The 25,340-nt window shown below is 49.5% G+C and overlaps 1 protein-coding gene across 6 annotated transcripts in view; it reads right to left on the bottom strand.

Annotated features, from left to right (window-relative positions):
* Positions 1-25,340, bottom strand: part of Slc39a11 (solute carrier family 39 member 11) — a 441,115-nt gene that overhangs the window by 286,566 nt on the left and 129,209 nt on the right. For all 6 annotated transcript variants that reach the window (XM_041635707.1, XM_041635709.1, XM_041635706.1 and 3 more), the window contains one exon: positions 22,670-22,828. In XM_041635707.1, coding sequence (XP_041491641.1) covers positions 22,670-22,828 — 159 coding nt within the window. The remainder of the gene's footprint in view (positions 1-22,669; positions 22,829-25,340) is intronic.

The following is a 25,340-nucleotide window of genomic DNA, read 5'->3' as shown; positions in this document are numbered from 1 at the left end:
GGTTTACAAAGGCTGGTTCCAGGACATCCAGAGCTGTTACAAGGATCATCTCAAAAAAAAAAAAAAAATCAAAACACACCTTTAATCCCAGCACTCAGGAGGTAGAGGCCAGCAGATCTCTGTGAGTTCAGGGCCAGCCGGGTCTACAGAGTAAGTTCCAGGACAGCCAGGACTACACAGAGAAACCCTGTCTCGAAAAAGCAAAACAAAACAAAACAAGCAAAACAAAACAAAAACTTACCCAATTACCAAACCTGGGACCAAAGTCCACTGAGACCCCTGAGAAAGTCTCATGGAATTCCCTAATGCCTGGAGCTGAAATTTGAGAGCTGGTGGCATTCTGGGAGGACACAGAGAAGGAGTCAATGAAGAAAGTAGTCTTTAAGTGACTATGACAGAGAACTTCCTGTGTCCCCTCTCCAGGGAGTGCCCCCACATAGCAAAGAGTCACTGAAGACAGGCAAGGGTTTGGCCCTAAAAATGGCATATATACTGCCTCTTCTAAAGCTCCAGGAACACTGTAGAAGACAGGGCAGAAGGAACTAAGAGCTGGGAAACCAGGAAGGAAGGGCTGCAGAAAGTTACCTTCAGGTAGACACAGACACTGTAATCACTGTAATCAACTGCTGATGCCGGGACGGGGTCTGAGTGAGAACAGGCCTGCTCCATCAGGGACTACTGAGAGAGGGAGAATTATTCTGCCCTGGGAACCAAGACCCCTAATTGTTACCCAGTACCAAGTGGTCAGCCCTGAAAACACACACATACAAGCAACACTAAGCAGAACCACAGGGTCCTATTTATATACTTATTAACATATGTGTGCATTGTATATTCCTTGGGGGGGGGGGGTGCGTGTGTGTGTCTGTGTGTCTGTGAATAATAAGAAAAGGGCCAAGCATTTGAGAGTGAGCAGGGGTGAGAGGGACATAAAAGGGGTTGGAGGGATGGTGGGGTGGGAGAAATAAGTGAACACAGAACACATATATAAGACTTAAAAAAATAAATTTAATAAAAGAATTTTTTAAAAGGAAAATACTGTTGAAGCACAAAAAAAAAATCCACCCCACCCCCCAAAAAATAAAATCCGAACCTTAGAAGAGTAGATAGGATCAAATACATCATATACAACTATGAAAGTTTCAAAGAATTTTTTTGACTTGAAAAAAATCTAGAATGGACCTGTCAACAGCCTGGCAAGGGTACATGAGGGGATCAGGGACTCTAACCCTCTCTTCTGGATTCTTTCCTGCTGATAGATCAGGGGCCGGGGGCAGGAGCATTGTCTTTGGTTGTGAACCCACTGATGTCTCTACCTGGCTCCAATGAACAGTGCCTAGCCAGGGGTCACACAGAAGACTCAATGGAGTCACAACCAAACTAAAATCACAAGGACGAGAAAGAGACAGGTAGGGAGAGTGGGGCTGACAGGGATGAGAGGGACTGGAGAGAGGGTTCGGGTCAGAACAGAGAGTAATCGGAATTGTCAAATGTACAGTTAATTGTGAAAAAGAAAACGTCAGTGGGGATGAAAGGGCAATGCCGCCCCTCCGGCTTTCACCACCACACTCAGAAATGTGTTCTGCCCCCAGCTGAACCCACCCATATGATCTTCTTATCCTGAGAAGCTACTGGGAAATTATTTAAAACCTAGACTGGACTCCCCAAGGTCCTTTTGGCCAGGGAATTCCATGGGGCTTAGCACTCTGCGGGTAACACTCCCCTTGGTGCATCATCAGAGACCTGGGGAGAACTTGAGGCTGAAATTAATAGGTTCTCATGACCTGGCCCTTACTGGCTCTGTGAGGTCATTCTAGACGCGTGTTTTAGATGTTTCCCATGTACAACCCTTTGCAACGGGGATACCTGGGACTGCAGACTCAGCTGAGGTGGTTCTGGAGGCGGAGGCTCCAAGTTCCTGCTGGTGAACACTAACACCCCGTGTACCAGGTGGCTGCCTATCTTCTGGGTCCTCCCACATTGATCTGCTTCTCATCACAGGAGCTCAAAGGGCTAGAAAGCTGTCCTTGGCATCACTGCAGCCTGGGCACGGTCATGTGACCAGGCAGGCACAGAGTCAGCTAGGTCTCCTACCTCTATCATTCCCCCAACCTCCTCTGGCGCTGGCTAGCATGACGGGCAGCAGCTGCATCTGACATGTATCTAACAGAGATGCAGCGCAGGGCAGCCCGCAGGCAGCTGGCACTCTCTGATCCACATTGGTTTGCTCAACAGAGCCGTCCAATACTTCATTTGGGGTGTTGCCTTGGATACTTTTTCTCATGGCTATGGCCAAATAATTCAGAATAAGCACCTTGAGGGAGGAAGGGCTTTGGTTGGCTCAGTTTGAGGACACAGTTCATTTCAGCAGGAAAGACATGCCACGGGGGACTTAAACTGATGGTTACATTGTGTCCCCAGTCAGAAAAGCGGAAGACTCTGTCAGTGCTCAAAATTCTTCCATATTAATTCTTAAAGAGTGAGTCCATACCTGTTAACCTGCCTCATCTATGGCCTGGGGATCTACTTTAGAACAAATTCATTACGTCCCAGAACGCAGAGGGACAAGAATATTCGCTGCACAATTATTGCAGCTGTCATAGCTGCCACGGTGGCACTGCCACAGCACCCGTGGCCTTAACTCAAGCCACTCCAACTGCAGCAACTGCAAATTCCTATCTCTGAAATGAGTACCTTGAGGTGATGCTTCATAACTGCCTAGCTGAACCCTTATAAATTGCTTCTCAGGATTAACCTTAACACATGGTCTTTTCCAGAAAGAGCCATTCTGCGGCTTCCTCCTCCTCACAGTCGACTTGGCCACCGTTACTAAGGGACCATGGGAACGATGCTGACTCAGGCTTCCCCCCATAAAGGACCACCCAGAACAAAGTGACGTTGATCAGGCTCCCCTACAGTCCACCATGCCTTGATCAGCTGCTCTGTGCCAGTGACATCCTCCACTGGCATGCTCTCGGGTGAACACAAAGGGGGACCTGATGTGAGGCACTATGAGAATATCTCTGACGTTCTAAGGGACTGGAACTTCTGCTAGACCTCACAGGTAGAGTTAACAACACAACTTAAAGTCATTTAAGACTTGAGACTGCTGTCCTAATGTGTGCTGAGCCTGTTGGTTTAACCTTGTTTAAGAGAACAATGTAACAGTCAACCTTATTTTCCTTGGATTTCCCCTGTGATTAACTCTACAACAGCAGCTAAGGTGTAGCTGTAATCTGAAGCCATGTACTCCTCAATGCCCCTGATCCAAGAATAATGTGTGTTTGTACCTGTGTTGTGACAGCCATTGGCTGGGGACAGAAAATATAGGTTGAAGGCAACCTCATTAAATGAATATCCACCATAAATATTGAACAGAACATTTGGATAATGCCTGATAAACAATGTTTGTAGTACTGTTTGGTATCTGGGTCAGTTGGAGTCAGCGACTTAATCCCCCGTAAAACTCTTAAAGATTTCTGCAAACTATCCCTCATTCCTTCCCCCCATGTGGTGCTTTCTAGGTTGCTCAATAAATACAGGGCAAAGACCTTTGTTAGGAATGACACATAATCACACAAAAGACAGACACACATGCTAACAGATATATACGGACACACACAGACACACAGAGACAAACAGATGGATACAAACACAGGCGCAGATTCACAAGAGAGCCTCCAGGAAGGTTCAGACTCAGACTCAAGCAACAGACAGAGGACACGGGCAGTGTGCAGGAGAGAAGTCAAATCTGGACTCACTCTTGGTTAAGTAACTCTGAGGGGAAATGCTTTATTGATTTCTTCCCTTAATGTAACATCAGTGCATTATTGGTGAGTCTGAGTATATTATTAATACTGTCAAACTGACCATAGGCCTGGCAATCAGTGAGGTCCCCCCACCTCAACACTTAATCTTGATAATCCTCACAGACAGACCAGAGGCTAACCTAACCTAGACAATCACTCGGAAGTACCCAGAGACCTGACTCCTAGGTGATTTTAGAGCCTAGGAGATAAACTGACAATATTAACCATTATTCTTAAAAACTGAATCCTTAGCCAAGTTCTCTGTCTCCCTTTTCCCTCCAGTGCTTCAGAAACTAGCCAGTGTCCCTTCATGAATTCCAACCCTGTTGAACCAGTTAGAGTCAGTATCTGCAACCCGGGCAGACAGACTTACTGCCTTTGCCTATGGTGCCATGGAGCGCATGGGCCAAGTGAAGGCGGCACCTCGATTGTTTTCAGCCCAGGGCACCGTTCTCTATCTCTGTGGTGTTCAGATAACAACTAGCAGCCTCCACCAGTGCTGTGCTGGGTTTCCATTCTCGGCTCTGCCATCTGAGGTTGGGGAAACTGGGGAGCTGAAGCCCCTTGGTTCCCTGGCTGCTGCTGTGAGCATCGCCCTGCAGTGCAGCAGCAATGTCTTCCTCCTGCCCCCGCCGTGAGCTTTTCCAACACTCACAGAAGGACCTTCACTGTGCTCAGTTGAGGATGCCAACGCCAGCCTGTAGCCACCTCCCCTCAGATGGCAGTGGTTCTGCTCTGAGGGGGGCCTGCCCTTTCTAAGCTTTAACAGACTAACTCCCTCCTCTGGGTCATCAGCCCTAGCGGGGTAGCAGCTGCTTTCGGAAGTCTCCCTCTGCCACACCCAAGTTCTAGCGATGGGTAACAATTTGGTTCCTGACCAGCAATCCTCTGCAGTAAGCTCACCCTGCTCAAATAACCCTTTCGATATAGACTCATATGGATAGAGAACAACCTTTAAAACAGCCGTTGCCTCCAGAGAGAAGAGAATTCGAGAAATAAAGAAGGAAATAACTTTTCATGTGCTATGGTTAGATATGATCTTGGTATCCCCAAATCTTCAGGCATTGAAATTTCACCCCCATTGTGACAGCATTAATAGGACTGGGATTGGATAGGGTCATAGGGTGAAGCTTCCATTACTGAATCCTGGGAGAGGGGAGGGGGGTATGTCTCGTTGATAAGGCACAAGCCATACAATCATGAGAACCTGATGTCCAGCTGACATAAAATGGCGGCTCATAGACAGCAGTGTGAGCCTGTAATTCCTGCTCTGGACTGCAGAGACAACATGATCCTACAGCTCACTGGCTGTCTGTCAAGACTAATGGGACAGCTTCCTGTCTCAAAGGAGGTGGGCAGCATTCTTGGAGAAGACACTTGAAGTTGTCCTTCAACCTCCACACATGCAGGCATTTGCACATGTACCTGCAAACACATGACACACACACTCATATACACGCATTTCAGAAAAGAGGGAGAAGGGCTGGACTGGTACATGTATGCATGTACCCCTCCCATGCCCCACCTTGTCTCTTGCCCCATGCAACACTGGGGCCCCTTGACATGCTGGGATTCTGACATCAGCATGGTCATCACCAGACACAATCTCTCATCCTCACATCTTTAGAAGCACAAAGTCCATTTCTTTACAAACCTTGCTTCTTTATAACTCACCTAGTCTGTTGCTTTATGTTACATCAGCAACAGAAAGTTGAGCGGAACAAGAAGAAACTCCTTGGCACTGGAAAGGTATTCAAGGTCCTCAAGTCTGGAAAGCAGGATCTTGTGTACAACGAGATGGTGCTCACAGTGAGGGAGACAAAGGGAGATGGGGTCAGAGTCTCAGGGTCCTCAGGCTCTCCTGTACCAGGTTCCAAAGAGAGGCTGTACCAGTGCGGTAGGGGTAGGGGCAGTGGAGACAGCACAGCAAAGCAAGGCACAGGCCTCTGGGCACAGATGGGGACATCATGCAGAGAAGAGTAAAAGACTACTGGACAGAGAGAAGGACGGTGGTGTCACACCAAACGCTTTCTGCTTGGTGCCACAAAGGAAATGATGGGGACATGGTGGCCGGCAGCTGCTGAAGTCTTAGACGGCCCGGGTGCTGACCTAACCTATATGGTTCCCCTTCGCACTGATTTCCAGACACCTTCTACTATACATACGCCACTACTCAGGGAGCCACAGAGAAGGAAAAGCAGGCAGCTAAACGACGACCAGGGTGCTAGCTGCTTTTCTCATCACTGTGACGAAATGCTTGACACGACAACCTGAAGGCCCGGTATTGTTGTTTTTTCTGTTGCTGAGATAAAACACTACAACCAAAGATACTTATGGAAGGAAGGGTTTATATTGGCTTATGGCTCCAAAGGCCTAAGAGTCCATCATGGTGGGAAGACCTGACAATGGGAAGGCATGGTGGTCAGAGTAGGAAGCTCAGAGCTCACATTCTCAATCCCAAGCATGAAGCACAGAGTAAACAGGAAGTAAGATGAGGTTATGAACCCCCAAAGCCCACCCCAGTGACAATACTTCCTCGAGCAAGGCCGCACCAACCGAAACTGGAACACTGAGGCCACTGGTGACCTCAGTTAAGACACAGATGCCAGGGCTTTACTCTGGGAACCTCTAAACCAGCAATTCTCAACCTCTGGATGTCAAACAACCCTTTCACAGGGGTCACCAAAGACCATTGAAAAGCACAGATATTTACAGTACGATTCATAACAGCAGCAAAATTTCAGTTAAGAAGTGGCAAAGAAAGTAACTTTATGGTTGGGATCACCACAACATGAGGAGCTGTGTTCCAGGGTCGCAGCACTGGGAGGTTGAGGACCACTGCTCAGGCCATTTTTATGGAGTGGAACCTGGCTCTCGAAGTGTGACAGATCCACAGATAATCCTCCTGGGGTCCAAGGTTGCGATCCAGGACTGGCAGTGTAGCTCAGTTGGTAGTGTGCTTGCCCAGCACGCATGAGGCCCGGACTCTGTACCCAGCACCACATGAAACTGGGTGCTAGGTGGTGGCACATGCCTGTACTCCAGCACCCAAGAGGTGGAGACAGGAGGACCAGGAGTTAAGGTCAGCTTGAGCTAGCCTGTCTCAGAACCACAAAGTCTGAAACCCACATGACCAGGGCTTTTTCTCCTTCCTCCTGAGACTGCCCCTGCCCCCAATCCTCTGCAAAGAAATTCTTCCCCTCACTAATAAGTCCTCTGTAACAAATAAGATCGCAATGGCAACAACTCATCCAAAGTCCAAGGCCTGGATAGAAGTGAGTGAGACGCAGCCTTTGCTGGCAGGCACCTGTGTAGTCCTCATGAGTGTAGTCCTCACGAGGAAGAATGCACATGCATACATATGCATGTATATGCACGCGCGCACACACACACACACACACACACACACCTCACCTAGCTACAGAAAATGTGACTTTCCAGTGGGGAGGTCCCAGCAGCAGTGTTGTTGAAGCACAACAACAGACAATTTTCCCTGCTCCCCTGCCTTCCCTTCTGGCTCAAAAAGCACTGACTACAAATGGCGGAGGTCTTTTAGCTTCTTAGGCAAATATAATTACGAAAGTAAATAAAGCATGAACCACCACAGAACACACTCAATGTTCACATTAAAATTCACATTTTTTCTTCCCCTGCATGTTTAATTATCTGAGCCTCGTGTTTGGAGCGCCGAAAAAGTGGTCAATTGCAAAGGGCACAGAGCTGCTCCTTCGCGCTCTTCAGCTGCGAGGAAATGAATGGAAAGGAGGGACTTCTATGGAAATCTAAATATCCCTGTTTACTTGTTCATCCATCAGATACTTCCTGAAGATCCGTTATATGATGGACCCTTTGCTAGCCAGGACCCAGCGGGGACCAAGGCAGACCTCAGTGTGTACCACCGTTAGCTTCACTTGACAATCGGATAGAAACCTAGAGTCAGCCAGGAAGAGGGACCATCAACTGAAGCACTGCCTCCATCACTCCAGCTCCAGGGAATCTGATTCTGGCCTCTCTGAATGCCCCCCACATATTTACATAATTAAAAACAATCGATCTTTTTATAATATGTTTACAAATTCTAGCACATTTGAGGCTGAGGCAGGAGGATGAAGAGTTTTAGGTCTGCCTGGGCCACAAATTGCAACCTTGGAAAGAAAAAGGAGGGAAGTGGGGAAGAAGCAAGAGACAGGAGGAGGGGATGGGGAAGGGAAGTGCGGTGCAAAGAGAAGGGGCAGGTAGAGTGGTGAGCAGTTCATAACCTGCAGGTCACAGTCCACAGGGGTCACACATCAGATATTTGCAATTGGGAGGGGAAAGAAGAGAAATTTGGAAAGGGTAAATTCCAGAAAGTTCCAAAGCAAAGTTTGAACCTGTGGCTGAGAAAGCACTATATCAACCCACACCAATGAAAGACAGGATGTATAGTGTCCCATCCTCCCCCTCCCCCCATCATCCTACAGGTCCTGCCTCTTCTGCACTTTTCCCCTCCCATCTTGTTCCCTTGTGTGGCTCAGCCCGCAACATGCATCTGTAGTGAACCCTAAAGGTTCCCCTGCCACTGCCTACACAGCATGGTCTACCCGACAGGTATTCACACTGCAGTCAGTACTTCCGGTAACCTACAGGCGAACTGAAGCTCACGGGGCTATGAATGGCTTATATGTCACTTTATACTAGAGACTTAAGTATCTGTAGATTTGGGTAGTGTTTGGTGAGTTGGTTCCTAGGGCCCACTCCCCAGGGATGCCGAGTGAGCATGCGCACCAACCCACCACATGAAGGCAGCCTTTGGGATGTAGCTGATGTGGTCCTGAGCTGCATTTGACCAATCCCTTCAGAACGACATTACAGGGTCATAGGGTCAGGCGGTTGATTAGAGTATTATAAAAGCAGCCCTCAGGGGTCTGTCTCCATTGCTTCATTCATCAGAGAGGTTTGACCATAGCCTTAAAGCAAGTCCCTATGGCACTGCCCACACACACGGCACAAGTGCACACATCACACAGGCAGATGCCCTAATGCCTAACACTCCCATGTGCATACTCACCCACACCAGCCTACAGCTCATCTACACCAGCCTGCAGCTCACCCACACCAGCCTGCAGCTCACCCACACCAGCCTGCAGCTCACCCACGTCAGCCTGCAGCTCACCCACGACAGCCTGCAGCTCACCCACACCAGCCTGCAGCTCACCCACGACAGCCTGCAGCTCACCCACGGCAGCCTGCAGCTCACCCACACCAGCCTGCAGCTCACCCACACCAGCCTGCAGCTCACCCACACCAGCCTGCAGCTCACCCACGTCAGCCTGCAGCTCACCCACGACAGCCTGCAGCTCACCCACACCAGCCTGCAGCTCACCCACGACAGCCTGCAGCTCACCCACACCAGCCTGCAGCTCACCCACACCAGCCTGCAGCTCACTCACACCAGCCTGCAGCTCACCCACACTAGCCTGCAGCTCACCCACACCAGCCTGCAGCTCACCCACACCAGCCTGCAGCTCACCCACACCAGCCTGCAGCTCACCCACGACAGCCTACAGCTCATCTACACCAGCCTGCAGCTCACCCACGACAGCCTGCAGCTCACCCACGGCAGCCTACAGCTCATCTACACCAGCCTGCAGCTCACCCACGACAGCCTGCAGCTCACCCACGGCAGCCTGCAGCTCACCCACACCAGCCTGCAGCTCACCCACGTCAGCCTACAGCTCACCCACACCAGCCTGCAGCTCACCCACGTCAGCCTGCAGCTCACCCATGGCAGCCTGCAGCTCACCCACACCAGCCTGCAGCTCACCCACACCAGCCTGCAGCTCACCCACACCAGCCTGCAGCTCACCCACACCAGCCTGCAGCTCACCCACACAAGCCTGCAGCTCACCCACACAAGCCTGCAGCTCACCCACACAAGCCTGCAGCTCACCCACGTCAGCCTGCAGCTCACTCACACAAGCCTGCAGTTCACCCACGACAGCCTGCAGCTCACCCACACAAGCCTGCAGCTCACCCACACAAGCCTAAGGCTCACCCACACAAGCCTAAGGCTCACCCACACAAGCCTACAGCTCACCCTCACCTCACGCTCTGCAGAGCCTGCCTCTCCCACACAACAAACACAGAACCCTCTCTGGCCACCTCAGCTCATCCTCCTGCAGTCCCCACCCCTGAGGGGACAGAGCCTCAGCCTGATCTCTTGGAAGCCCCTTCCTTCAGGAGAAAGCAGCCAGTAAACCTTGACCTGACCTGAAGGGCGGGGTGAAACGAGTGGCCTGGGCCTCCAGTGCTGTGGAAACATTAGTCCTCTCTCCCTCTCCTGGCACAATTAGCCTATCAGATCTGTTCTCTTACACATCAGTTGTTGTACCCACTAGATACTGGGGCAGCCACGTGGTAGACAGATACAGGCAGCCTTGGGGCCCACATTGCCTCACTGAGTCCCAAAAAGGGTCTGGCCAGCTTTTGAGGCCCACCCAGGCTCTACCCACTCTTAGTCTCAGATAGCTCTCTGCCTGACACATTCTTTTGATTCTGGTCTGGAGACGAGCTCCGAACCAAACTGAGCCAGCTACTATCTCACTCAGTCAAGCGTCAAATCTCCCCATGCTATGGAGGACTCTCACCAAACATGTAGGGGTCTCTTCAGTTCCAGGTGCCTGAGTAACACGTATCCCATTCTCCATCTCCTGTGAGCCTCTCCGCCCAGATCCACTGCCATTAACAGATATAGCACATGCCTGGTCTACCAGTCAAGGCCACCATCCAATCTTCCAGCTAGGCCCTAGGTATCTTCTCTTACCCTTCTGAACTATTAAAGTACACACTGCCAGGTTAAGAGACACAAATATCCTAGACAACATCACAACCTACACAGAAACCCTATCTTCCCTCTGACCCCAAGCCCAGGGAATGGCACCTTGCGGTGGCAAGAGTATTGTGTATTCAGAATGGTCTAATGGGCACCACCTTCTTGCTAAGGTGGTCTCAGTCATAAATCACCCTAAACAAAACACCCCACAGAATGGTATTTCTACACCAGGAGGGCAGCTACACAGAGAGAGAAAAATGCAGAGGGTGTTATCCCATCTCAGATGATATTCACCCATTACCCTTCTCGCTATTGTAACGGAGACAGTTGAAGGAAGGGAAGGATCCTTTTGGCTTATGAGCCGAGGGTCCAGTCCACCATGGCGGGAGAGGCATGGCAGCAGGAGCCTGAGGCCAACTGGCCACATCGCATCCACACTCAGGAAGCAGAGAGAGATGCACGCTGGTGCTCAGCTCACTCCTTTTGATTCTGCCCAGAGAATGGTGTCTTGCACAGCTACAGTGGGACTTCCTACCTCAACCAACCCAATCTAGAAACTTCCTTGTAAAAGATGCCCAGGTATATGTCTCCTAGGTGACTCTAGACTCTGTGAAGCTGATGACCAATACGAGCCATTACATCTCAGCATCACCACCCGAGGTCCACGGAACAGGAAGTGGAGGAGAGCCGGTGGGAAGCCTGGGCTCTGTCCTTGCCCCACTATCAAGATGCTATCAGTCTCAGTGAAGCTCATATATCTCCTGGACAGGGTCGTCACCTGCATTGTGAATCAATAATGCCTATGCTGCCTCTACACTCTCTTGAAAGAAAATAAAAATAATAAACAGGACAAAATACCTCTTTGTTAAAATTGTTATATACAATCCATCAGACACAGCAAGTCTATGGGTTTCCTACATCAGAATCTTCCAGGACACTTGGTAAAAATGCAGAGTCCTGGCTCTGTTCCAGCTCCCTGGAGACAGACCGTCAGGGTGGGAGAGCTTCAGAAAGCTGGAGTTTTAAAAGCATGTCATTTCTAACATACGCCCAAGCCTTGGAATACAGAATCTCTCAAAGAGCACTTAATCCCATTGTTGCCAAGAGGTGATTTTCTCAATGTAAGCAGTTTCCTTGAAACTGAGAAGCGTTGGGACAGCTGGAACAATGCTTTAGAACCCTTGAACCGAAGCTAAATCTAGTCGCCTTCTCTGGAGTGACACCTTCGGGTGATTGTGTGAATCAGCCGGTGTCGCAGCTATCATCCAATTACTCTGAGCCCTGCCATCCGCGCAACACCCCGTTAAACACCAGGGTCATCCGAGTGTCGGCTAATTAAAGTCTTCAGAAGCGTGCAGCCAGAACGCGGCCGCTATTCCAGAAGCAGACATCAAACCAAAAAAGGAGAAAGATAAAGAACAAAAAGGAAAAATAGAAACTTTTGTTCAGAAATGTATGTGGCTTTTCCTTCGAAATGACCCTAGGGGCTGGGAAGATGGGTCAGTGGGCAAAGCGCTTGTCACACAAGCGTGGCCTGGCTTGAACCTCAAGCAACCCTCACATAAAAGCCAGGTTCAGCAACACACACTTGCAGTTCCAGCAGTAGGAAGGTGGAGGCAGGAAGAGCCTTGTGACTTCAGAGTCTTACTGAACTGGTTCAGCGAGAAACCCTGCCTCAAAAACTAAGGTAGACAGTGATGAAGAAAGGTACCCAAAGTCAACCTTCAGGGCTCCACACACAGGCACACAGACACATCCATGAACCATCACTGCCCTCAACACACACACACACACACACACACACACACACACACACACACACACAGTGGCCGTACAGTCAGACTGGCCCTATCTGAAAGGCCAGAGGGGTCAAAGAGTGGAAAGAAAAGAAAAAAATGGTGAGGCCAAGATCTCTTACAACGGATCTGGAGCAATGATTCGAATTAAATTCATCATGACTTTTGTTTCAGGCTCAATAAAGTAATAGAAGAGGCAATAAAATGTTTCTGGGAATTGGTGGATGGACTGCCCGGGGCTGTGATCCTCTCAAAAGGCAGAATGCATGATTTCACAGTTTCCTTTAAAGGTAATGGATTGTTGGAAGCCAAAGTGCCAGCCGTGTGCTGACTGTTTTAGGACACTTGAATACATAAAATGTGTGGCAAAAAAAAACGACACAAGGGACCCAGGAGGGAAGGGGAAGCTGCCTATTATTAGGCAGCTCTAATATCACATAAGAAACGGTACACAGTGTTAACCCAAGGTAAGCTATAGTGATTAATGGTGCAGGGATCACCATGGCAACCACACAAAATATAACACAAAGAGGTAGGTGTGTGTGTGTGTGTGTGTGTGTGTGTGTGTGTGTGTGTGTGTGTTGAATATATACATGGTGAGGGGGGGGAGTACATGCACCTATGCGCATGCGCAGAGGCTAGAGGATGACATCAGGAATTGCTCTACCATGCTTTCCCTTATTCCCTAGGACAGGGTTTCTCACCGTAGCTGGAGCCAGCAAGCCCCAGGGATCCTCCTGTCTCCATCACGCTCAGCACCAAGATGAGATGTGTGTGTCAACCACATCTATTTTTGGTTTTGTTTTTTTAACAAAGGTGCTGAGGATTTGAAATCAGGTCCTCATGCTGTGTGACAAGGGCTCTTACTCACCCAGCCATCTCCTCAACCCCGGGTTATACAGTTTTATATCCAGTAGAAAAAACAGAACGGAACACTAGATTAACCCAGAAGACAGCAGGATAAGAGCCCCAGAAGAGCTATAGCAAGAACAAAATTCCAAAGGGGATAAAGAACAGAGAACAGTGAGGTGGGGGACATGAATCTAAGCATTGCAATCGTCATGTGAAGGAGAAATTAGCTAAATGCCCCATTAGGAGACTGAGCTCAGGTGAGACACAAAGCAAGTCCAGGGCAAGGGAGACGGCTCAGAAGAGTGCTTGTGGCGCAGGCAGGATAACTGAGCTTCACAGGCAGCCACCACATAAGGGGGCCAGGCAAGGGAGTGCACACCAGTGACCACACTGGGGAGCCAGAAACAGGAAGATCTCTGGGGTTCACTGGCCAGACAGCCTAGCCAAACTCATGAACTTCAGGTTCGGTGAGAGACATCCCCCCAAAAAAGTGGGAAATATTGTGGAAGATACCCTAGGCTGACTTCTGGCCTCTACACACTCATGTACATACACACACACACACACACACACACACACACACGCAAACATGTATGTCCAAACACCAATATAAAAAAGGCAAGACCTAATTCTGTTGCTTATTAAATTTAAAACACAATGCTAAACGTATCAGAATGGGAAATTACAAGCCATGAGTGCACTACCAGAAGGAAACTGGACCAGCTGTTACTTTCAGAACAAACAGAGCTTAATACAAGAGCAGCATCAACTCTATTCCACTGAAAGATAGCACAGTTCTCTTCCTGCTAGCCAGAGAGAGCTGCCCATTTCCTGAGAGCTGGCCATTTGGAGTTCTGCTTGGAAAATTTCACAAAGCGCTCTTATGTCCTAAAGAAGGAAGAAAGGAGGTCTTCACATTCTTTATACTAGGTGTTTACAAACAAAATCTCCATGTCCTATCTACCCACCAAAGAAGACTGCTATGTTGAAGCACAGCAGTGTGCAATGCTACGAGCAGCCTCTAGAGGGGGCGAGTAGGTTATATGAAGTCATATTGGTGGGGTTCTCATGAAAAGATTAGTGTATTAATGAGAAAAGACCCACTGGAGGCTCAGCATCTCTCTGCCTTGCCTTGTGTACAGACACAATGGGAAGGTAGCCATCTGCAAACTGGGAGGATATGGCCCTTACCTGTAATCAAATCAGCCAGGACATTGATATCGTGTGCTATTCAAGCTCCCCAGACTGGTGTCTCATTTCAGCAGAGCAAGCTGAAGGACAGCTGGGACACACTTAGGTGGCATCTGCCTTGCTTGTGCTCAGGATCATGTTGTGAAAGGAGAAGTAAGGTCCTCAAAGAACCTGGCACAGCACTATTCTTCTCCAGAAGACCATGAAAACCCACACTGTCTCGGAGCTCGGGACAGCATGCTGCTCTCAGATCTGCCTCAGGCTGTACAACCAAACCACTACTGCGCACATCATGCCTGGAGCTGACACTAGCCAAGTCCAGGCTGCTCCTTGGGTCCCAGGGCTGAACAACAGTTTCTGCCGTAGGCTGCTTCTGTCAACCTGTCCCGAGACACTCTTCTGCATTTTGTAACCACTGCCATCCTGTGCGGCAGTAGGTCCTTAGTCCATGGGTCTGACAGGACGGGTGTCACCCTGAAGACCCAGGTGTGTGTACACTCGCCCATCAGCGTGCACATGAAAGCATGTATGTGTATGTGTGTATGTGTGTGTGTGTGTGTGTGCGCGCGCGCGCCATATGTAACTGTGAATGTGTGTGTGAATGCATCCACATGCATGTCCATGACCACACACGGGAACATATGCCTGATCTCCAGTTTTCTGAAGACCAGCAGAAAGCAAACTGCTAATTCAAATGCTGTGGCCAAGGGATCTGGAGTGGGTGGCCACCCAGGTGAGCCCTTGCTTCATGGAGGCAGATCTTTGGCTTTAAGGATGCTTATCTCAACCACAGGCTGCAGGGCTTGCTTCTTTGCGGCTTCCCCGCTGGCAATTCTACCGCTCCTTTGTATTGTGTTTTGTATTTTATGTTTACATTCAGGTTAACATTTAGAGAAACCTAGAATCCTCTCCACCATGCCAGCCTGGAAGAGACCCCAGCTTCAGCCCTGTTCTTGGCATGGGTTTGGATATGCAGGAGGGCCAGTCCCAGCTCTCAGAGTGAGCAGCAACTCTGGCTTTTTGGCTAAAGCTGGCCTGGTCCAGAGGATACTGGTCCAGGGAGCACTGTCCAATCCTAAAAGGAGAAAGCGTGTGAGGATGGCTACAATCAAGGAAGGATGTTGCTGAAGAGATGTGGGGTGGGGATGGGGCACCAGTTTGACTCTGTTTCAGGTCCTTCTTTGACCACACCAAGTAAGGGTCATGTGCACAGCAAGAAAGACACACACACACACACACACACACACACACACACACACACACACACACACGCTTAGCCCCCAGCCCTTCAGCAGGAAGAAACAAGAACCCACTGGCCTGTGCAGCCATTGCTAACCGCTGTCATTATCTTATTATGTTTAATGATTTTAAGGTCTGCATAATAAATTCACAACTCCCCACCTCAGCACATCAAGGCAGAGGCAGCCCTCCTACTTCTCACCTGTGTATTTGGAAAAGGGAATTTCCAAAGCACAAGGCTGTGATCCGATTCATGGGTTGTCTCCAAGACACGGGGTTTAAAAAGAAAAATCCCATCTCTTCCACCTAAGCCTAGAGCATCCCCAAGGCTGCATGAGAGAGAGAGAATGACATCCCAGTGGCTTTAACTGCCCCCTCTTTCCCTACAAACTGGCCAAACCTCCTCTCTGTCCCTAAACTTGACTGTCCATTTTTTCCCTGACACTGGCTCTTTCCCCTCCAACTCCCTGGGACTCTGACTCCTTGGCCCAATCAATCTGAGATCTGATGAGCAGCAAGACACAGCAAGGGAGGTGTGTTCCATGAAGCACCTGCCACCTGACGAGAGAGAGCTGCAGCCTGCGGGCAAGCCAAACCCTGTCCCAGTTCCCCTGAAGAGTAAGAGGGTATGCCATTAACTTAGGTGCGTTCTCGGTGTCTCTGCATCCACCCCACAAGTTGTCTCTGCCACCCCAACCACCCACAGGTTCTAGGTAACTCCATGATGGTGCCTGAAATGCTGCCTGACTCAAGTAGTGGCAATAGAACCAACCAGTCATGACTTTATAGCCTGACATATGAAAAGATGGGAGAATGAGCACAGGTTCTAACAGATTCCATGTTCACATTTTAGAAGCCCTACCTATGACGAAAGAACCACTCAGTGCTTGAGGAGTCTCCCTCAGCAAGTTCGCGTGTGTGTATGTGTGTGTTTGTTTCTGTGTATGATTACACCTGTCCCACTCCGGCTCCTTTGGGAATAAACTTCATTGTCCAGGCACATTTTCATACCCTGGTTGAAAGCTAAAAGAGCAGGTAGTCCTGAAACCTCCTAGTCCTCTGCCTGCAAAGCCTCAGTTAGTTTTTGTGACACCTCAATGAGCCAGGACAACAGGAACAGCTAAAGCACAAGCATTACAGACACGTATCCTGCCCGCTCCAGAAAGCACGGGGCATAGATGGAAGAAAGGGAGGTCATGGCAGGTGTTCCAACATACACAGGCACTCACACATGGCTACAGAATGGCTAAGTTGTCTGGCTTTTTGGGTTGTGTGCTGTTGCTGTTTTGTGGTACTGGGGAGTGAACCCATAAGGACATCCCCAGCCTAAACCACTGTTTTTTATATGAGTCAGTAAGGCCTCGGCATTAGGAAGTTGTTTCATGCCAACAGAACCCAAAGCTGTATGTGATCACACTTTCGGAGCCACAGGAGGCTGTAGGTATCCCCAAGAGCTGTACAAGTTGCCTCCACCATGGCTATGCCATTTCTAACTGTGAAAAAGTACCAGGCATGCCAACTCCCTAAAGCTTCACCTAGAGGAAAGACCTGGGATTTCAGGGGGCCAAGAGCACCTCAGTCTCTGAGGCTCTGTGAACAGGAAGCCTTTCCTAACATCCTTCGCCCCCTCCCCCACCAGGACCCCCACTGTCATACATGCTGATTCTCCACTCAGGAGTGGAGTGTTAATTGGAGTCACAGATTCCTCAGCACAGCAGGCCCCTCGGGGAACCCCCACGCAGCCACCAGGAAGTGCTTAGGGACATGATGCGCAGAGTGGGCTCTGGTTAGGAACGTACTGTGCCTGCCCGGTGGCCTATGACAGCATACACAGGATGAGCTTCCTCTACCCAGTCATCTCTCTAGCTTAACCCTACAAGTATCAAGAGAAACTGCGAAGGGCTGGGGAGATGGCTCCGTCAGTAAAGTTCTTGCCGTGCCTGGATCCCTGGAGTATGCTGGCTGGCAGCCTGGCTAAATTAGTGAGCCCAGATCCTAGTTAGAGACCCTGTCTCAAAAAAACAATGGGAGCCCCCCAAAAAAAGCCAAAAAACAAGGTGAAGGTGGACAGTGGCTAAGAAACAACACTCAGAGTTGATCTCTGATATCCACACACTCACACATGTGTGTGTGCACACACATATAAATAATACATCTAATTAACTGATTAAATAAATACACAGAAACTTCAGAGATGCTCTCTTGGGATGAATCAAGCCCCTCCAAATTTTGTATGCTAAAATCCTAACCCCAGCACCTCACAATGTGACTGTCTAGAGATGGGATTTTAAGAGAGATGACTGGTAACTTGATAAGAGGGAGCCGTTATGGGGTTGGGGAGAAATCTGTTGCTAGGGTAACTCCCAGGGATCTACAAGGATGACCCCAGTTAAGACTCCTAGCAATAGTGGAGAGGGTGCCTGAACTGGCCTTCCCCTGTAATCAGATTGACAACTACCTTAATTGTCATCATAGAACCTTCATCCAGTAACTAATGGAAGCAGAGGCAGAGATCCACAGCCAAGCACTGGGCTGAGCTCCCAGAGTCCAGTCAAAGAGTGGGAGGAAGGATTACATGAGCAAAGGGGTCAAGATCATGATGGGGAAACCCACAAACAGTTGACCCAAGCTAGTGGGAGCTCACTGACTTTGGACTGATAGCTGGGGAACCTGAATAGGACCTAACTATGCCCTCTGAACATGGGTGACAGTTCTGTGGCTTGGACAGTCTGTGGGGCCACTAGCAGTACATAAATTGTCATTTTGGAGTCCACTGTCTATGATGGGATACCTTGCTCAGACTAGATACAGGGGGAGGGGCTTGACCCTGCCCCAACTTGATATTTAAGACTTTGTTGACTCCCCCCCCCATGTGAGACCTTACCCTTTCTGAGGAGTGGTGGATGGAGGGTTGGGTAGGGTGGAAATGAGAGGGGAGGGAGAAGAGGAGGAAGAGGGTACTGTGGTTGGTATATAAAATGAAAAAAAAATCTTTTAAAAAAAATTTGAAAAAAAAATATAGCTAAATTATTGCAGAGCCATGGACCAAATGGAGTGGCATCCTTATAGAGGAAATCTGGACACATAGGGACACATAGAGACACCAGGAAGGATCACCTACACAGAAGAGGACCGCATGAGGCCTCGGAGAGAACATGGCAATCCAACAGCCCAACAGCAAAGGCCTGGGGACACTGGGCATTTGGACCTCCAGCCTCCAAGGAAGGAAAAAAATAAATAAATCCTCGCTGTTTCAGTCACCTGGCCTAGAGAAGTTCATTACCAAAACAAGCTGATACAAACATGCAGACAGGTAACCAAGAGGTCCCCTTTCAAAGCTGCATCCTTCCCTGACCGGGGACCATAAAAGTTCACCCTACATTCCAGACTTTTCTACTGGCACAACCATGTCCCTATCAGGAAGGAACCAGCCACGGCTGCACTCGAGGCTGCCATTGGCCCAGCTAAATGTCAACGATACACCAGCCCAAAGTGCACCTCACAGGGGGAGGCAAGAGCCCATATCTCAACCCTCAAGGAAACGTTAGGAAGAGTGAGCTGGGACAGCTGAGGGTGAGGACCATGTCTCACTTCCCTGTAGCGCCAATCAGGCCCCCCCATGGTACCAGCTTTACCCCATACCCTTGTGAGCCGCACATACAAAGGCACGCATTCTCTCTCGTTCTTTGCAAATTAGAATAAGGCATGCTAGTGGTGGAAAAAAAATCTACAAAAGAGAAAGGTACTAGCAAACAACCTCTGCTTGTCAAAGCTTGCCCTTGTGACATGTCACTTCGGACATTAGTCACGTGTGGTTCCTGGAAGGAACTCCTGCCCACCAAAAACTGCAGCACGAGAGTGATGGGCCTGTTCCTCTCAGCTGAGTTCTCACTAACACCATCTTCTTGACCATCACAGTGAGAAGCTATAGACCGTGACTGGGGACTCCCTTAAATCCAGGAGGAAGCTGATCTCCCGCACTCCCACCCCGAGCCTGCTCAGGAGAGACTTAGGCCAAGTTTTCACAGGCAGGAGAAAACCACAGAAAGCCACAGAGAGCCGCGGCAACTGCTGCTTCTTCTTCCCACTGCAGCCTCGTACTTAGTCTCCCTAAGATGTCAGACACCCAAAGAGAGGAGGGAGGGAAGGAGAGAGCTGTGTCTTCTCAGGGTAAGTGGTCCAAGACAGAAGCAAGCTGAAAAGAGCAGGCAGCACCAACACAGGCACCGTTACCATTTGTTTTTCCAGAAACCCGAAAACAAGATTCCATTCCTAGGCACATACACGCATGCATGGGAAAGTCAAGGGCTTGCTGGGCTTCTCCTCCTCCCCTCTGCTCCTCCAGAGCCATCTCCTGCCCACTCTGACTCCTCGGTAAGATTCCATGAATAAAAAACTGAAGCCCCCCCTCCCCCCCCCGCCGCCGCCGCACACACAACTCATCCCCCCCACCTCAAAAGTGGTTGGCTCCCAAATTCCAGGAGCAGTCAGCTTTCAGGGAATCGAGTCTTGCTGCCCTGGGAAGGTTCATTCCCTGCCTGCACTCAATCGATACCGTAGAACCACAGGGACTCCATATCAAAACCCATTAATTCACACTCCACATGGCACCTGCGGAAGGGCCAAGCTGCAGCCCTTTTCAAGTCGGGGAAGCAAATTACCAGTGCCACAGAGGGAAACCTTTAGCTAGCCTCGCAGTGCAGGGCAGCGGGCTGTCTCTGAGCATGACTCCGTGGACATCTGTATTCAGGAGCGGGGGCAATTAGAAACAAAGCCTGCCTATTTATGAGACCTTCTGAGACGTGTTCGCTCCCCTTCTCACATTAACCGTGGCAATTAATTTTTTCTCCAGTGCCCCAGAACAGATGTTTACTGAGTCTTCTGCCAACGGGCAAGGTCTGATTCCTGACGGTTAGGTGTCTCTTATCTCAACCCTTCCTCAACCCCACCCCATAACATTGAGCCTCCTCTCCATAGCCATTTCTGATTTTCTTTATTATCTATCCAGAGCTCAACCCAGGAGCAACTGTGTCCTTATCTAAAGCATATATGAAAACAAACGGGAACCGAAGGTTGACGACAACAACAACAGAGCCCGTAGCCCAGTGCAAACTGGCCAGCAACTATTTACACTGCCCAGAGAACGCCCCTCTGCTCAGGCAGCTGCTCAAACACACCTGGTACTAAGCCTGGTGTCCACCAGTCCCATCCTTCCCGAGGTCCCAGGAATGAAGACCAATCATGACAGGAAGGGCTCTTAATGAGAGACTGGCTTAGGAGCCTGGGTAGCCCCAGTGAGAGAGAAGAATGAGAGGCAGGCGCAGGCTGTATGGAGCCATGGAGCCACTGAGACACTCGGAGCCACAGAGCCACGTCAATCCCCTGCCTGGGAGTTCAGGCCACTGTATTCACAACCTTCCACTAAGAAGTTCACACATAGCTAGATGGGCTTCAGAGCAGAATAAACAGCTCCCCGTGACAGCCTCTAAAAGCCACCAGTAGTCACATCCGACAGCAAGGACGCCAAACATCCAGGGGGCAAAAACAGACACCGTCATTCAAGCTTCCCGTGATGAGAAAACAGCTGACAGATGGTGTTTCCTTGGGATATTATCACAGTCGTCCACGCATCCAACTGGTTCAGGCAATGTGCTTAAATGTGTCTCCTCCGCAAGTGACAGAAGCCTCATGATGGCCCCGGGGCCCAGCAGTCTAGGTCCCATGAGGTCACTCTTTCCTTTCTCTAGTTGGTAATTTAAGGCGAGACAGGAGAAGGCTTAGGCATGGCTGCTCAGGCCTGAAATCCTAGCACCTGGGAGCTGAAGTGGGAGATTGGGAGTTCAAGGCTACCCTGGGCTACGTAGAGAGAACCTGTCGAGGGCGGGGGGGGGGGAGGAAAAGATGAAAGGAGGAAAGGAGAGAAAGAAGAAGGTAGGCAGAGAAAAGGGGGGTGGAGAATGACTAGAGGGGAGAGGGAGGGGTGGAGAGGGAGTACGCACACAAGAGGTCTCACCAACATCCTGGAGCATATATCCCCTAACTCCAACCACTCCACAATCTAACAGAAGAAACAATCTCAGTTTCTTCCTCTCCCTCTTCCCTTTCTGTGTGATCAGGGAACCCGGGCACCAACTTGGAAGTACTTCTTCTGCCCACCTCTAAGACCTGTTGGGTATGAATGTGGTAAGTGAACCACACGCATCCCACCCTGTGACTGGCATCAACCTCCCCCACTGCCAATAGCATTCACCCTGGTAACAAGAGTTTAGCCAAAGGCTTCTTCCAGCTGCCATCACACAAGCCTGGAGTTGGCTCTCTGCTTGGCCAAGTAGTTCACGCCAGAAAGTGATGCCCAGACCAAGCCCAGATCACATCCTGATTTCCACACAGAAGTCAATAGCTCTAATTCTCCCCGACACCGATGCTTTTGTTGTTTGTTCCTCCCACATGGTAGGGAGGAAATCAGGAGCTAAAAGGGATGTGGTCCATAAACATCAGAAGTGAACCTCAACCTCCCAGACTCCCCCTCTTCCAGCCACTTCCTGTTCACCTATGCAGATGTGATGAACTAGTAAAAGTCTGTCACTGTCCTTAGGTGTGCTGTCACCTCCCTGATGAGGTCATCAGTTCCTGAGGCCCAAACCAGGACCATAAGGCACTCCCTTCCCCCAGTTCCGGTTGCTCATGTATACATACATGTAACACACCACATCAGGTACAACTTACATATCTGACATTCACAATCTGAACTTAGCAAGATGTGGCTGGGCTGTGATGGATGCGTCATGTTAATGAGCAAGCACATTCTTTAAGGAAGGAATCACCACTCACTTCCACTACTGTCTTGTCTGTGAAGAATCTACCATGCTACCTGAGGTATGAATGGATCCAGCAAGGCAAAACAGAAATGGATGTACTGCCCAGAACCGAATGGCTCCTGACTTGACAGCTCAGGAGATCATGATACTCACCAAGTGCGGCATCAGGAGATCAGCCAGGTAGACGAAAGCAGCCCCCAGAGTGAAGCCAACAGCCACAGGGAAGAAGGCAAAGGCACCGAAGCCCCCTGAGGACGTGGCCATCTCAACCGCTGGTGCTAGCAGGGACCAATAGGAAGCCGCTAACATGACCTGCAGAAACCACAGGGAGCAAGTCATTGACCAATTGCCTTAGTGAGGGCGTCTACTGCTGCAACTGAACAACACGACCAAAATGCAAGCTGGGGAGGAAATGGTGGCTTATGCTGTAGTCCATCACTGAAGGAAGTCAGGACAGAAACTCAAACAGGGCAGGAACCTGGAGACAGGATATAATGCAGAGGCCAAGGAGGAGTGCTGCTTACTGGCTTGCTCCTCATGGCTTGCTCAGCCTGCTTTCTTATAGAACCCAGGACCACCAGTCCAGAGATGGCACCGCCCATATGGACTGGACCTTCCCCCACTGATCACTAATTGAGAAAATGCCTTATAGCTGGATCTCATGGAGGCATTTCCTCAACTGAGGTTCATTCCTTTCTGATGACTCTAGCTTGTGTCAAGCAGACATGCAAATTCAGCCAGTACACCAACCCATAAAGGCTTTTTGGGGTGGGAGATCCTATAAGGTGGAGACCCTATAGAGGGACTCTCATTAACCAACCCATAAGGCCTCTGAGGAAAACTAACCTATAATGCCTTCTGAGGAGTGGGGAACCAAACTATAAAGTCTTGGGGTGGGGGCAACCCATAAGGCCTTGGGAGTAGGAGGAACCAATGCATAAGGCCTTCCAGGAGGACCTCACTATTATCTATGTCATAATAATATGGTGGTAGCTACTATCTCAACCAAAAGACTACCCCCCAAAATTCCAAAAGTTCCTCCCAGAATTCATGTTTTATGAACCTAACTTAACAAAGGTGAAGCCACTGTAGGTGGCCCATGTTCTTGTAAATAACCCCTCAGTCATGTTCCTGCAAGTATGGACCCATTGGGTCGACAACAGCAAAGGCATGAAAATGGAGGCAGGCTAGCTGAGGAGGGGAAAGTGATCAGCGAGAATGGGAAGGGCCATAGAGGACAAGGGGAATGAAAATGATTAAAATATGTAGCATACTTTATGAGACGGTCATCATAAGACCCATTGGTATGTATAATATAATTAATGCATGCTAATAAGGATAAATAAAAATAAAGAGACCCAGTTTGGTGCAGGACAGTGTTGATCTGAATGGATGGACTTCAGTTTGCTAGCCTCTGGCATAGGAGTTCTTATCCAAGAGTGATTTACTCCATGGGACAGATGACAATGTCAAGCAAGAGTCACTGAGGGTGGGACAGAAGGGCTATGTCTCATGATAAACATCCTACAATATGCATGACAGCCCCTGACAACCAAGAGACATCTGGCCCCAGATGTGAGTCCTAAGGCTGCTGAGAAGTGCTGTTCTAATTTAAAGCTCCCAATACAAACTGCTCCAAACTACATAGGCTCCCGTGCATGAGATCATGGCTGGTTATTAGAGAGATCTTCTTTGTGTTGAACTGACATGTGTCTCCTCTTCATGTTCACCTCTTCATCTCTTTTCCTGCTCTCTGGCACATCAAAAACGGTGGGCCTGCCTGCCCCTTGTGCCATGCGACAGCATTTGAAATGTCTGAAGATGCCAGTATGTCAATGTCAGACGGGTCTCTTCGGTGTCCTCGTCTCTAAAAATGAAGAGGGAAGCTAATATCTATTGATCAGCAGCCATTTCCAGCCACCTACGTTGACATCTGAGATCCTGTCTTCATATCACAGCCCCAGGAGGAGAATGTTTTCCGTTGTTATTTGTGGAACAAGAAACTGAATCTCAGTCTGGGGATATGGGCTCAGTCAGAACACTGTTTCCTAGGTAAGCATCAGGACCTAAGTATAATCCTCCAGAGTCTGTGCTGAAAACGCTGAGTGTGGCAGCCCGTGCTTGCAGTCCCAGCTCTGGGAATGTGGAGACCATGGATCCCTGGGGGTTGATGACCAGCCAGTGTAGACGGATTAGCCAGCTCCAGGTTTCCTATCTCAATAAGCATAGTGGGTGTTCTTAACCAGCCAGTGTAGACGAATTAGCCAGCTCCAGGTTTCCTATCTCAATAAGCATAGTGGGTGTTCTTAACCAGCCAGTGTAGACAGATTAGCCAGCTCCAGGTTCCATGAGAGTCCCTATCTCAATAAACATAGTGATGCCCTTGAGTAACAACACCAGAGTTGATCTCCGACCTCCACAAGAGTGCACATGCATGTAGATGTCCTCCCACTTTCACAGCTAACCTTGGTTGTCAACTTGACACACCTGGAAGAGGGAACCTCCACTGAGGAACAGCCACCCTCAGAATGGCCTATGGGTATATGTCCGCGTGGCATTTTCTTGGTTGATGTAAGAGGGCCCAGTCCACTGTGGGCAGTGCCATGCCTGGGCAGGTAGTTCTGGGCTGTATAAGAATGTAAGCCTTGGAAAGAGCCAGTAAGCAGTGTTCCCCCATTGTCGGATTTCCTGCTCCCAGGTTCCTGCCTTGAGTTCCTGCCCTGATTTCCCTCTGTGATGGGCTGTGACCTAAGATAAGATAAAGCTGTAAGATTAAAATAAACCCTTTTCATCTCCAAGTTGCTTTTGGTCAGTGTTTTCTCAC

The sequence above is a fragment of the Microtus oregoni genome, unplaced genomic scaffold, assembly GCF_018167655.1.
Source record: "Microtus oregoni isolate MIOR12 unplaced genomic scaffold, Mior012 000048F_ref0000485, whole genome shotgun sequence".
NCBI classification, from domain to species: domain Eukaryota; kingdom Metazoa; phylum Chordata; class Mammalia; order Rodentia; family Cricetidae; genus Microtus; species Microtus oregoni.
Note: the sequence above shows the minus strand (reverse complement) of the source record. Positions and strands in the feature narration are given on the sequence as shown.